Here is a 15,450-nt window from a genome sequence, read left to right on the forward strand (position 1 = left end):
AAACTTCCACAATGAAGATACGCAATCGGAAAATGTGCTCCAAATTCCTCAAACCGCACATGGAAGGGCCACCTCAGATATCAACACCCGTTTGCCCAGATTTTCTTGCTTCGATTATGCTGAAGCACACTGGAGAGAATGGCATCCGCTTCGTCAAACCCCAAACAAAAAGTCAACATCTACTCGGAAAGATGAGACGTGAACAACAAATGTCTATTGCAGACAATTTGTCGAACACCCACAAAATGAAGAGCCTGCAATCAAACAACAAAACCAAGTCTTCCAGGCCCTCGAATCAGGTAAAATGTTCCAGGAAGATACGCTCCAGATTCCTCAAACCGCAAATGAAGTGCAACAAAGGCCGCCAAGAGTCCAACACCTATTTGTCCCGACGTTAACAGCGTACATCTCTTGCAGCCAATTTGACGAGCACCGCAGAAGGCAAAGGCAAGCCTTCTTGCCCTATGCTTCAGGTTCCTCAAACCGTAAATTGAACGATAACCAAGGCCGGCAAGAACTAAACACCTCTTTGCTTAGATAGCCTGTACGGCGAGTGCCTTCTTCCGTGCCCTGAGATCACATATTTCGTTCTATTTGCCAGGAGAATGAACTTTATGCAATAAAGGGCTGTATTGGTCAAGATGGTTGGGCTACAAAGCATATTCGAGAGAGGGGTTCAACAAATGAAGTTAAATGTATGCCTCAGCACATTCGAGCTGATACGATAAGGGTAAAATTCAAAATACCTACGAGTCCATTGGTCCCTCCCTTCGGTTAGATGGTGACCCGCAATGAAGGAATTTCCGCCATTGCAAAATACTTAGCTGTAGATTTCGAACTGCTATCTGTCTAAGGAACCGGAATAGCATCCCCGGCATGAATCTAAATTACTTTGCTTCCCTTTTAAGAAAAGTATTCGTATATTTCAGCAAATTTAGTGAGCGATTGCCTTAATGTGATATTGATTGATCTGCTTGTTTTAAGCCTAAAACGAAAAAAGAACTAAATTGAAATCGTAGTTTGTGGTATATTTCCATTTACTAACGATGATTACATAATTTCATACTATGCCAATTGCAAGCATCCGAAAACCATTTGACTCTAACTACAAAGGAAACACAATTTGTGAGCTCATTAAGACTTTTCATTTGATATTACATCGATTAGTGAGGTTGTTTAGATTTCTTTGTGTGCCTTCCACTTGGTACAGAAACAATACAAAAAAAAAAAACTAAAAGAGCAATCGGAAATGTCCTTTCAAATGGCACTTAATCGAAGGTATGGCTCATGTATTTGGAACTAAATGATAGGCACAGTGTTTCATCCCAGTGACTATCCAAAGGTCTTTGTGTATTTCTCACAAGTGGTGCTGAAGGCTGAAACGGGTAAATGCCCTCCAAAAGGTCTAAGTGCGGAAACTTTTCTCCAGAAAGTCTTAGTAGCGCAATTGCTGACCAAAGGACTCAGTGAGGTACTGTAGCATCGAAGCCCTCAGTGGGGTAACTGTTGACGTAGAGATCTCATAGAGCAAAGACTGAGGATGAGGCAACCAAACCGCAAAATGAGGGAAATGTGCGGTCCAAGTCTCAGTGGAGGAACTGAACCAAAATAATCAGTAGGGGTGGAAACCAAAGTGTATAAGATGTATGAGCCGTAACTGTAGGCGCGAAAGTCACGTTGCAAAACCATAGGCTCATAGTTCTCATTGGTGGATCTGAAGTGCAGTATCTTAAAGTCCAAAGGTCTCAGTGTGGGAACTGGATACCCAATGGGGAAACCAAAGCGCCAAACGAGGGAAATGTTCAGTCGTTGGTCTCAGCAGAGAAACTGTTGACCAAAAGAATCAGTGGGGAAAATGTAGGTCCGAAGGTCTCAGTGGTGAAATTATAGAGTACAAAAATGAGGATGGAGAAGCCAAAGATGTAAGTTCGGTAACTGTAGGTCCGAAGGTCTCATTATTAAACCGTAGGCCCGATGTCCGCGTTTATGGAGCTGTAGGCCCGTAGGTACAAGTGCGAAACCTTTAGACCCGAAATTCTATTGGAGATCTCAGGAACCAAAGGGCTTAGTAGGACTGGCATTGTGCTTTTATTGTAGAGTTTAAACCCGGACTCGTAAACCAAAGATCCGAAGAGTTGAGTTCGATTACTCTAAGTCCGAAAATCCCATTGGAGGAGCTGTAGAACCGAAGGTCACAGTAGAGAAACTCTCTTCGTTGGAGAACTGGAGTCCCGATGGAGTCAGTTGCAGAACTGTCTTTCGAAGGACTCAGTTACAGAAATGCATTCCCGAAGATCACATTGCAAAACCGTAGGCTCGATGTCCGCATTGGTGGAGCCGTAGCCCCGAAGGTTTTGGTGCCGTAACCGTAGAAACGTAAGTCTCAGTGTGGAATCTAGAAGGCCGATGGCTTCACTTGGAGAACTCTTGGCCTAAAGGACTTGGGAATGGGAGAACTCTTGACCTGAAGGTCTTTGTGCATTTATTGCAGAGTTTAAATCGGGACTCAAAAACCAAAGACCCAAAGAATTGAGTTCGATTACTTTAGATCCGTAGAGAAACGGCAAAACGATCATCTTTTCGTAGGGGAACTGGAGACCCGATGGAGTCAGTTGCAGAAATGTACTCCCAAAGGAGTCAAAGACTGTGAGACTGATAGTGTCTTGGTAGGGGGTTTGGAGATCCGATGGATTTAGTTGCAGAACTGTGCTCCCATAAGACTTAGTTGCTAAACTGTACTCCAGAATATCTCACTCAAAAGTAAGCCGTAGGGTCTCTCAGTGGGGATCTGTATGCCCGAAATCCTCAGTGATATATGTAGGTCCGCGGATTTTTGAGATGTGAAACTGTAGTCCAGAATGTTTCAGTGAGTGATATGGAGGTCCGTAAATCGTACCCAAAAGGTCCGAAGAGTTAAGATCGATTACTTTAGGTCCGAAGGTCCCAATGGTGGAGCTGTACAGCGAGGATCACAGTGGAGAAACTGTAAAACAATGATTTCTTCTTGAGGGAACTGGAGACACGATGGAGCTAGTAGCAAAACTCTACTCCCCAAGGACTTAGTTACAGAACTGTACTGCCGAAGATCTCACTGCAGGAACAGTCAGCTTGATGGTCTGTCAGTGGGGATCTGTAGGTCCGTATATCGTACCCAAAAGGTCCGAAGAGTTAAGATTGATTACTTTAGGTCCGCGGGTCCCAATGGTGGAGCTGTAGAGCGAGGTTCACAGTGGAGAAAATGTAAAACCATGATTTATTCTTGTGGGAACTGGGGACACGATGGAGCTAGTTGCAAAACTGTACTCCCCAAGGACTCAGTTACAGAACTGTACTCCCGAAGGTCTCACTGCAGGAACAGTCAGCTTGATGGTCTCTCAGTGGGGATCTGTAGGTCCGTATATCGTACCCAAAAGGTCCGAAGAGTTGAGATCGATTACTTTAAGTCCGAAGATCCCAATGATGGAGCTGTATAGCAAGGGTCACAGTGGAGAAACTGTACAACCATGATTTCTTCTTGAAGGAACTGGAGGAATGATGGAGCCAGTTGCAAAACTGTACTCCCCAAGGACTCAGTTACAGAACTGTACTCCAGAAAATCTCACTGCAGGAACAGTCAGCCTGATGGTCTCTCAGTGGGTGATTTTGCAAGGTTTTTTGCAAATAAAGTAAAACTTTTGAAAAACTTAATAATCTTTACTGATAAAGAGTTGTCGCAAGAAAAAAACACGTCTGTCTTCATGTGATTCAGAAAACGGAAGAGATCGAGTCAGTCTTTATTGATATGGTTTCAGTGTTGACATATTGAGCGAATTCGAATTTCCAATTATTGTTCAGTGGCTTATAAATATCGTAAATTATAAAATACAGTACATTTCAATTTCAGTTGATGTTAAAAAAAATGGAAAACAACTTCAAGTTAGAATAAAATATTTATATGATTTTTTTTTTTTTTTTAATAGTTCAAATTAATTAGCATTCTGATTCAACACCGGCCCCTTTGGAGAACTGCAGTTCTTCAATCAATCGGTATGGCTGCAAGTTTATGTATTGGTCTCTTAAATATGCCATTCTTGGTTCGGACTTCTGCCACTCTTACTTTGCCATCCTGACCTTGTATTACGTTGACAACTCTTCCTGTTAACCATTCTTGCGGGGGTAAGTTGTCCTCGTGAACGAGTACTAATGTTCCGATTTGCAAATTGGTTTGCTCGTGGAACCATTTTGTTTTGGTTTGGAGCCCTAGCACATAATCCCTTGACCATGTTCGCCAGAAACGCTGCTTGAGTGTGCAAAGCATTTGCCATCGCTTCAAGTACTTCAGCTTGTTGTCGCTCACGTCTGCATCTGATCCTGGAGGCAGCGAACGGAGACCATCTCCTATCAGAAGATGGGAGGGAGTTAAAGCCTCCCCGTCGTTTGGATCTGAGGACATTGGAGCTATAGGGCGGCTGTTGAGAACCGCTTCCACTTCTGCTAACATTGTACACATCTCCTCGGCGCTTAGCATGGCATTTCCTACTGTTCGTAGAAGTAGGTGTTTGGCTTGTTTCACAGCGGCCTCCCAAAGGCCGCCGAAGTGGGGTGCGCGAGGTGGTATGAAGGTGAACTCTACCTTGTACGATGCTCCGAACGATGTAATTGCCTTTTTCTTTGCTTCGAATTCCTCTTGTATCTCTTTCAGATTTCGGCTTGCTCCTACGAAATTGGTTGCGTTGTCGCAGTACACTGTTGTGGGAAGTCCTCTTCGGGCTGCAAACCTTTTGAAACATAGAATAAAACAATCAGAAGATAAGTTAGAAACCAATTCCAGATGCACAGCTTTAGATGTGAAGCACACAAATACTGCAATATACATCTTAAGCGGCGGCCTACCACGAATTCTCACAGATACATTTACTGGGCCGCAAAAATCTACACCGACAACAAGAAATGGGCGTATAGCTTTTACCCTATCTGATGGCAGATTACCCATTATTTGGTTCATTAACTTAGGTTTGTAATGGAAACAGTGGATACACTGGCGAACAATCTTTTTGCAAATCTCTCTTGCATTTAAAATCCATATACGTTCTCTCGATAGAGCCACCAATGCTCTAGTACCAGCGTGACAGTTCTCTTTATGTAAGTTTCGAACGAATAAATCAACGAAGTGTGACGACTTTGGCAACAACAACGGAAACTTCGTGTTGAAAGGTAGTGGAGCGTTTAAAAGTCTCCCACCTACTCTAATAAGAGAAAAGGTTCTACCTTCTTCGGTATTTGTATGTATAAAAGGTGTGAGTTTTTGGATATTTGTGTTGAGAGCAAGAGATTTTTTCAACTTATGTAGCTCCTCAGAGAAATATTGTCTCTGGACAACTTCGACTAGTCTTAAAAAGGACCAGTTTATTTCTTTGTGAGTAGGTGAAGGTGATCTGGAAATCTTAAGCTTCTTTACGAAATCCACGAATCGAAAAACGAATGCTGTGACTCGTAACAATTTTTTATATGATGAATGTCTATTAATTAATTCCATTAGATCATTCCTCGTTTCATTAACTGAGACCAAAACAGCTGATTTTCGCTTTTCCAGCAATTCGATGTCTTTAGTCACTTCAAAATGTGGATTAGACGGCCAGTTACAACTACCTTCAAGCAGAAATGGTGGACCATAAAACCACATTGAATTCATAATTTCCTCTATATCACAACCCCTTGACACAATGTCAGCGGGGTTTAGTCTGCCAGGAACATGTCGCCATGAAACCGAACTAGTCCGTTCCTGAATTTCTGAAATTCGATTAGCTACGAAAACCGAAAATTGAGAAGGGTGTGTTTTTATCCAATGAAGAGTTATTTCAGAATCGGACCAAAAAGTGACACTTTCGACTTTGAATGGTAACATTTCTCGCATTTTAGCCCACAGCTCAGCTAATAAATGTGCGGCACATAATTCAAGTCGTGGTAGTGACTTTGTCTTCAAAGGGGAAACCTTTGACTTCGCCGTTAACAAATTACAGGTAACTTTATTTGAAATCTCGCTACGAATATAAATGCAACATCCATACGCTCTTAATGAGGCGTCTGCAAACCCATGTATTTGAATTTTCGACTGTGATGTTGTTTGCACGAATCGTGGTATTCTTATCGAACCAATTTGGAGCAAGTCCTCTTTGAAAACTTCCCAAGACGAATATAGTTGCATTGGGATTGATTCGTCCCAGTCCAGTTTTTGTAGCCACAAGTCCTGAATGAGCATTTTAGCCCGTACGACAATTGGGCAAATAAGACCAAGCGGGTCAAATAAACGAGAAGAAATAGATAAGATATTTCTCTTTGTTGCCTTGGCACTTTTAAAATTATCATCGAAACGAAAAGTGAATTGATCTCCATATGGATTCCAATGGATTCCAAGCGCTTTGGCAGATTCAAAATCTTGTTTTAGAAATTTATCAATTCCCTTATATTTATCAAATTCTGTATTATTTGATCGCCATTTCGTCAATCTGAATCCGGCGGATTCCAAAACTTTAGATATCTGATGTTGAATAGTCTGAATTTCCTCCAGACTTTCAGCGCCTGTAAGTAAATCGTCCACGTAAAAATCGTGACGAATAATGGATGAAACTTTAGGAAACTCCTCAGAATAGATTTCACTTAGGTGGACTAACCACTTTATGGCTAAATACGGTGCGGAAGAAGTTCCGTAAGTGACGGTGTTGAGACGATAAGTAAGCAGTGGTTCTTGAGGGTCCCTACGGTATAAAACGAGCTGGAAATCACGATCAGCCTCGCCAATTAATACCTGGCGGTACATTTTCTCTACATCAGCCGTTATCGCGTATTTATGAAATCGAAAACGCATAAGAATGGAGTACAAATCGTTTTGTATCGTAGGACCCACCATAAGTATGTCGTTTAGAGAAAGTTGTGATGATGTACGACTTGAAGCGTCGAAAACCACACGCAATTTGGTTGTTAAACTTTCAGGTCGCAAGACACACTGGTGAGGGATGAAGTAATGGGGGCGGGATGGTATCGCCTCATTCGACAAGGACATATGACCTAAATCCAAATATTCGCCCATAAAGTCATGATACATGACCCTCATCTGGTCATCTTGTGACAATCTACGTTCCAAGGAAAAAAACCGACGTCTGGCATTCTCAAACGAGGAACCTATAACCGAAGGGCTAGTCTTGAATGGTAACGAAACCTGGAAACGCCCAGAAGGTAATCGCCGTAGACTCTCATAAAAGTGTTCCTCGCATTTACTTTGTTCATCAGTAAATTTAACCTTAAGGGTTCCTGGCAGCTGTTCCAACTCCCAGAACTTTTGCACAGTCGCGTCGAGGCTCATTTCGTCCTCAATTATATAATTTAAATGATAAACTTTTGCTACCTGACATTCTGTTCGACCATACTTTCCACCCACAATCCAGCCTAGTGTTGTCTTTTGAAGAATTGGTTGATTACAACCCTTTTTTATTTGCCCAACGCAGAGCAGTTCATAAAAAACTTCCGCTCCTAGTAACAAATCAATTTTCTGTGATCTAAAGAAATAGGGGTCTGCCAATTCTATATTCTTAGGAAAAATCCAATTACGTATGGAAATATTCCTGTCCGGCTGTTGGTTAGTAATGGACTGCAATACCCAGAACTTTGAAGAAAATTTTGTAGCATTTAGCCTTGACTTAAACGTCACTTGTACGTTAGATTTTGATGAAGATCCAATTTCACCAATACCGGTGAGGTTTAGAATATCTTTACATTTCTTTAATTGCAACTTTTGTACAAGATCTTCGGTAATTAAATTGGGTTGCGAACCCGAATCAAGGAGAGCTCTTGCCAATATAAATTCTCCAGTTCGTGTTTGAACCTCAACAACAGCCGTAGCAAGTATAGTATTTTCGTTTGACGATGAGTGATTCGCCGAAGCTCGCAAGGAAGATGCCTCAATTGGCATTGAATTCACGACATCACTCTCTCCTTGCTGCGAAGTAGTATATCTATGCAAGAGTGAGTTGTGTGAGCTACCACATATGCGACATTTCTCTGATTTGCATTTTGCCACTGTATGACCCTGTTTGAAACAATTTATGCAAGCTGGTATAGACTTTACAAAATTAAATCTATCAAGAACTGGCATAGCAGTAAATGATGGGCACGAATCAATGAGGTGTTGAATAGATTTGCACATGAGGCACTTTTCGTTATTATGTTTTGTCTTGGAACAAGACAGTGAGGTCCTCGAACTCTTTTTTGACGGAAACTCGTGTCTAGCTTTGACACTTTTCAACTTCGAATTTGAAGTCTCGTCAGCTGATATATGTTGATATCGCTTATTCAGAGCCGCCTCGCATTCTGACCATAATGGCAATTGTTCGAAATTTAGCTGTTCCTCCCATTTCGATTTAGTGGAATGATCCACCTTTGACATAACCAAATGTATAAGCATGGCATTGGTAATGTTTTTGTCGTCCCCAATCGAAAGCAATGAATCATAAATTGCAGACACAGTGTCTATCATGCTTCGTAAGGCAGATGCCGAAGGTTTATGTATCTCAGGGAGATCGAATAATTTTGAAATATTATCAAAAAATATTAGACACTTATTGTCATACACTCTCTTCAAACTAGCCAAAGCCTTCGGATAATTTGTCTCTGATATCTGAAATGCCCTGACCGTTCCTAGGGCTTCATCTGACAGACACGAGATTAAATGATTAAATTTTTCGATATCAGTTAAAGTAGGGTCATTATCGACCAAATTTTCGAAGAGACCCATAAAATTCTTATAGTCGGCATATTTTCCACTAAATTTCGGAAGTCTCATATTAGGGAGCCTACTTGTATGAGCCTGAGCACAGAAAGACGTCTCCGCAATACTAGACTTTCGGTTTCTGCTTACCAAGTTTAAAAGAAGTGTCTTTGCACTTACACTTGTATCCTCAACTCTTTCTCGTAAATCGTCACTTGGGTCTAACACTTCTATTTCTGACTGCAAATTCATAACCTGATCAATATAAGACTTTAAAATATCCAAACGACATTCTAACTCAGTCTTATTCAGACTTATTGTCTTATTAGTAATTGATAAGCGTATGCGATTAATGTTCTCCATCAATTTACTTCTCCTTTGTTGAAGTTTCTCCAATTCGATGTCGGGGGTTTGATGTTTCTTGCCACCCATATTGTCGTCAATAAAAAAATATTAAGTTGTAAAATTACTTACTCGATATTGGTAACTATGATATCGTCAATGCTGACAAGAGGTGCACAATCCTCAGAATCTCAGAAGCAGGTTGGAGGGTATATAAAATTCTGCTCAAATTTAATACTTTGTTCAATTGATTTCTGAAAATATAGTCTTTTGGTTGTTCGACTAATTTATCTATTAGTAGTACGCCCTTTTCTTATTTATTAATTTGCGATCGTTGCCTTTTACTCTTTCTCTTTCGCTCGTCTTATGATTCTATCGTTATCGATTTCGGATGGGACCTGATGAGTGATGACAATAACGCGATGACGATTAAGCGATTTTTCCTTTAATCGTCTGACTTGTACTAATTGATAATACAGTTATAGGAATGATCGCAAATACAAGAAGGGGAGAATCAAAAAGAGAATTTGAAGTACAGAGAAGTCACATGTATGATATGAATACACAAACCTTTGCTATGAGCTCAGTTGACAATTGCATCAATTTCTTGTCATGCTTTCTGTATTAGTGGGCTTTACATAGAAAACAAAATCTGACGATATTTGAATGCTCTCAGTAAAACTGGTGTCTTTCAGTGAAGATTGAATTAAAGCTTAACCAAGTTAATTTGTAGATTTTTTTTCTTTTTTAATTGATTTTCGACAAATTATTCATTGAGTTTCTCTTCAAGTTTTATTAATTTATTTCTCGTATTTCAACACAAGAAGTTCTGAGTGCTTTTTACCTCTGATTTGGATAATCCGTGTTTAATTACACTTCTCTTATTTCCTTTGTGATAGCGAGTAGTATGAGACATTGAGAACACCAAATATGTAGAAGGCGGCTTACTCAGATGATGGATCGGCGACTTCAACGAGTATGATTTTGTGCGACAACACTCAAATTATTCCAAATAAATTATGAAATAATCTGTTCACCAGAAATTTTGTTAATTTAATTAATAGACAATATTAGTCCCTGCTCGGGCGCCAAATGATTTTGCAAAGTTTTTTGCAAATAAAGTAAAACTTTTGAAAAACTTAATAATCTTTACTGATAAAGAGTTGTCGCAAGAAAAAAACACGTCTGTCTTCATGTGATTCAGAAAACGGAAGAGATCGAGTCAGTCTTTATTGATATGGTTTCAGTGTTGACATATTGAGCGAATTCGAATTTCCAATTATTGTTCAGTGGCTTATAAATATCGTAAATTATAAAATACAGTACATTTCAATTTCAGTTGATGTTAAAAAAAATGGAAAACAACTTCAAGTTAGAATAAAATATTTATATGATTTTTTTTTTTTTAATAGTTCAAATTAATTAGCATTCTGATTCAACAGTGGGGATCTGTATGCCCGAAATCCTCAGTGATGTATGTAGATAAGCGGGGTTTTGAGCAGTGCAACTGTAACCCAGAAGGTATCAGTGGGTGATCTGTAGGCCTGCAATTCGTACTCAGAAACGAATATCCAGTACCCTGAAACATGTATCAGTGATATTTAAGAAGACCCAAGAGCTCCAAAATAAGCATATTTCAGAGAATGGATGGATAACAACTAGCTTGCCAATTGGTCTTGCTACGAAGATGCTAAAGCACTTCGGAAAGAATGGGGCCAGATTTGTGAGTGAGACATCTGAGGCAGCCGGTGATCGTTTTCGGGTTGAGGAATAGAGAATCAAAGATTTTGATTTCCGTGTGACCGCCAGAGCCATATGTACTTAAGCTTTTCGTGATTTTCAGAACCAGTTGACAGTGTGATACTTACTCTTCTTGCCAAAGTCCTCCAGTCATCCTAAGATGTCGGTGTAGGTGTAATTTTAAATCACATACATATTCCAAAACCTTACTTTATTCCCAATGAAAGCATTCGTAAATTTTATTGCTCTGTGGAGATGAAACAATTCAAGAGTATATCCAAATTATTGCGGTTTATTCATCCCACTGTTCTTGTATCATCATCAATCCCAGGCTATCTTTGACAATTCTCAACAATGTTTTGCTTCAAGCTAAATCTTTATCTCTTGAACTAAAGCCGAACCAGCTTTGGCCCTGACAAACCGACATTTGTGATTATCATTTCTCTTCCACCCAATAATACCACAAAGATAAAACATTTTCAAGTGTTATTTCTTTTTCTGTGGGTAAGCATCTACTTTGTCTCTTGGCTATTTTCCTGCCATGTGCTAGTCCCTACCACACTTAAGCCTTTGGATAAAGATTTTGTTTTGCTGATTAAAGAAAAACTAAAACAGACGAAAAAAAAACCGTTGATGAAACCTTAAAACATCAGTAGCTTCTCGAGTTGTTCCTATGACCTTTCTCTTGATTTATGGTCTGGTTAGTAAACAACTGACACTAGAGCTAAAAAAGGAGCACTAGCAGAGGCAATAGGATAGTTTTGTTTTTATGCCAACGATAGCCATTTTTTAGCAGTTTTCGAAAAGGCCCCTGGGTGTTTTCGTGAAGGAAACTGGTGTGCTATCATTTTGCCAAACAGAGATCTTCAAAGTCATTAACAGAGTTTTTCTGTTGCCATGAACAAGTACCCAGCTACTTCGAAAAACTGGGATAATAGAAATGATTTATATGATTGGGGTCAGCCATTAAATACCATTTAATTTACAATGAACTTGAATCGGGATTTTTCTCAATCTTATATAAGTAGTCAGCTATGTTGGTTATACCGCAACGGGGACTTGCATGATTTTTTACTTTGGATGTGAGTTATCAAGAATCCACTAATTTGTTTGGAAGATGGCGGAAAGAAAGTTGAAGCATGGAATGATTGGTAAAGCTAATGTATAGACTTCCATTAATAAAGCGTCTCGGAAGATATCGGGGAGCTGGTCTTTCACTCAGACTTTCGACAGTTTTCCTGTTAATATGTTATACTTCTGCTTTCGGAAAAGCCTTCACTACTGCCCGTATCTGTTTTATTGAGACATTTATCTACAGTTTCTCATTCAAATTTCAGAGTTATTCTTCCCCAATAATCATTTGGTGTAGGGTTCCTTTAATGTCATTTCGCTCCGCATCTTTCCCTTTAGTTCTCGGATTGAAGTACCATCAGCGAAACTTCATATGTAGCTTCCATACTAGGACCTTTTAAAATTTCTCCACTGAGGCTTTCCAAACCAAGAATTCAGTATGGCGTCCCTACTCTAACTGCCTATCCATGGGGTTTTCATTCGCTTCGTGACGAACGAAGCGTCTCAAATTGTTCGTTTATATATCTAGAACAAAAGTCTGTCGAATCACAATTGCTTCGGTGTGGAATTCAGATGGTGCAGGACTCCTATAATGTCATATCGCTCTGCATCTTTTCCTTTAGTTCTCGGATTGCAGTAGCCGCAGCGAAACTTCAAATGCAGATCTCATACAGAGACCTTCTACATTTCCTCCACTGAGGCTTTGCAAAACAAGAAATCAGTGCGGTGTCCTTGCTCTATTACTTTGGGTTTTTGCCCAAATTTTCGGGTTTTCGTTAACAACTTGGATATCACATCGCTTTCTAAGCAATTCATTTCCCTCCACGAAGATTTGGTAGAAAACTTCCCAAGTTAGATACGTTCCTCTGAGTTGCCTTACTGGGGAAATTAGATACTCCTTTGATATAGTTCTCCTACTCTTCCTCAGTGCGAACTACTGAGGATTCGGTTAGTAGTACCGTCATTGATGTCCCGGACTGCCGTTACCCTACTAAAATTCATTATTTCGACTAAGATCCTAGTCGACCATTGGGACTTAGATTTGCAGCAAAGTCATAAAGACTTTCCCTTACAGTTCCACTATACCTAACCTCACCTACAGTTGAAGATTCAGCTCATAGCCCATTTCCTTACCATTCAGAAATCCGCTAGCAGCTCCCCCACTGACCCTTCAGTCTGCAGTTCCACCAAGGCTCTTTCGTTTGTTGCACAATTTCGATGTCTCTGTTCACAGAGATATCGGTCTCTGAGTATTTGTGTGTACATTTCGAGTTTTCCCAAAGTAGGTTAGGTTAGGTTGCAGCCCGATGTATCAGGCTCACTTAGAATATTCGGTCCATTGTGATACCACAGTGGTGAACTTCTTTCTTATCACTGCGTGCTGCCCGATTCCATGTTAAGCTCAATGACAAGGGACCTTCTTTTTAAGACCTCATCACTGAATTGTCGGTTTTCCGGGATGAAGGCATCACATTCCAAGCCCATCTTCTCTCAGATGTAGACTGGAGAACTAATCAAGGAGAGTAGGACGGCAGTCAGGAGAACCAGGGAAATAACTACCGGGTACCTAGAATTGAGAGCACATCTGTGCCGAATAGGAGCAGCAGAGGGTGGTGCTGCCCTTACTAGACTAGAAAGAGTTAACCATATTAGTAAAGAGGTGAATTGGGACCTAGCCCAGCTTGGAAACAGGGATTGAAAACAAATTAGGGAATTCGTTAGACATACAGAATTCCTGGAATAAAAGAAGGCTACGATGGAAAGAAGTTAGAGGGCAAAACAAGCCGAATACTGGCTTAGATGTATGTCAGCCGACATGAGACAGGGCAACCTGAATCCTCCTAGCCCCCCGTGTTGCACTAGTTAGCATGTCCGCCTTGTTTACGTTCAATCCCAATTTCGACCAACCGCCAACAAGATTTTCATCAATAGATTATCCTCTCTAGGTAATGCTGGTGACATTTCTGAGAGTTTTAACTTCTCTAAGTGGTTTCACCCCAATATGAATGCCATGCGGACTCCGCTACAAAAGAAGGTGGACCCTTGTCATTGAGCTAAACATGGAATGATACCACTGAAATATTGAGCTGCCGCTATATCTAATCTAACCTAACGGTCGGAAGGGCGACGAAAATACTATGGGTGTCCGAGGTAAGAAAAAGACTGGGGAACTACTCAAGGAGAGTTGGACGACAGTCAAGTGGATCTTTGGGAATAATAACCAAGCACATAGAATTCAGAGCTCATCTGTGCCGAATAGGAGCAGCAAAGGTTGGTGCATGTAGGGTATGTTTTGAAGATGATGGAACCTTGGAACACTACCTTTATCATTGAACTGATGATGTGTTTAGGCATCTGGCCCAGCTGGGAAACAAATTTATTGTTTCTATAAGAAGCTGGGATCTAACTTCTGCGACAAGAACACCCATTCTCCACTGAGAAAGGTCAGAACATTTGGAAGCAACAGTTATTAGAGGTTAGGATCTAGAGTGGGAGCCGTTACATATAAAATAAATGGCGCCCAACGTGGGGCATATGAGACAGAGTCATCTGAATCATTTTTATACCCTCCACCATAGGATGGGGGGTATATTAACTTTGTCATTCCGTTTGTAACACATCGAAATATTGCTCTAAGACCCCATAAAGTATATATATTCTGGGTCGTGGTGAAATTCTGAGTCGATCTGAGCATGTCCGTCCGTCCGTCCGTCCGTCCGTCCGTCCGTCTGTTGAAATCACGCTAACTTCCGAACGAAAGAAGCTATCGACTTGAAACTTGGCACAAGTAGTTGTTATTGATGTAGGTCGGATGGTATTGCAAATGGGCCATATCGGTCCACTTTTACGTATAGCCCCCATATAAACCGATCCCCCGATTTGGCTTGCGAGGCCTCTAAGAGAATCAAATTTCATCCGATCCGGCTGAAATTTGGTACATAGTGTTAGTATATGATCTCTAACAACCATTCAAAAATTGGTCCACATCGGTCAATAATTATATATAGCCCCCATATAAACCGATCCCCCGATTTGGCTTACGAGGCCTCTAAGAGAATCAAATTTCATCCGATCCGGCTGAAATTTGGTACATAGTGTTAGTATATGATCTCTAACAACCATGCAAAAATTGGTCCACATCGGTCCATAATTATATATAGCCCCCATATAAACCGATCACCAGATTTGACCTCCGGAGCCTCTTGGAAGACCAAAATTCATCTGATTCAGTTGAAATTTGGTACGTGGTGTTAATATATGGCCTCAAACTCCCATGTAAAAATTGGTCGAAATCGGTCCATAATTATATATAGCCCCCATATAAACCGATCCCCAGATTTGACCTCCGGAGCCCCTTGGAAGAGCAAACTTCATCCGATTCGGTTGAAATTTGGTACGTGATGTTAGTATATGGTATCCAAAAACCATGCAGGTATTGGTTCATATCAGTCCATAATTATATATAGCGTCCATATAAACCGATCCCGAGATTTGGTTTTGGAGCCTCTTGGAGGAGCAAATTTCATCCGAGTTAGTTGAAATTTGGTACATTGTGC

At 40.6% G+C, this 15,450-nt stretch overlaps 2 protein-coding genes across 7 annotated transcripts in view; one reads left to right on the plus strand and one right to left on the minus strand.

Moving 5' to 3' along the window:
* The window catches only part of Prosap (SH3 and multiple ankyrin repeat domains prosap), a 579,703-nt gene that overhangs the window by 121,883 nt on the left and 442,370 nt on the right, over positions 1–15,450 (plus strand). The window lies entirely within an intron of this gene.
* LOC142239573 (uncharacterized) lies at positions 4,016–9,172 on the minus strand. The gene has a single exon (XM_075311365.1). It carries the CDS (start codon positions 9,170–9,172, stop codon positions 4,016–4,018), a length of 5,157 nt encoding a protein of 1,718 aa, XP_075167480.1.

This window comes from Haematobia irritans, chromosome 5 (assembly GCF_050003625.1).
Source record: "Haematobia irritans isolate KBUSLIRL chromosome 5, ASM5000362v1, whole genome shotgun sequence".
NCBI classification, from domain to species: domain Eukaryota; kingdom Metazoa; phylum Arthropoda; class Insecta; order Diptera; family Muscidae; genus Haematobia; species Haematobia irritans.

Excerpts from the sequence above, each read along its gene's own strand:
- LOC142239573 (XM_075311365.1), bottom strand. The coding sequence starts at position 9,172 with ATGGGTGGCAAGAAACATCAAACCCCCGACATCGAATTGGAGAAACTT.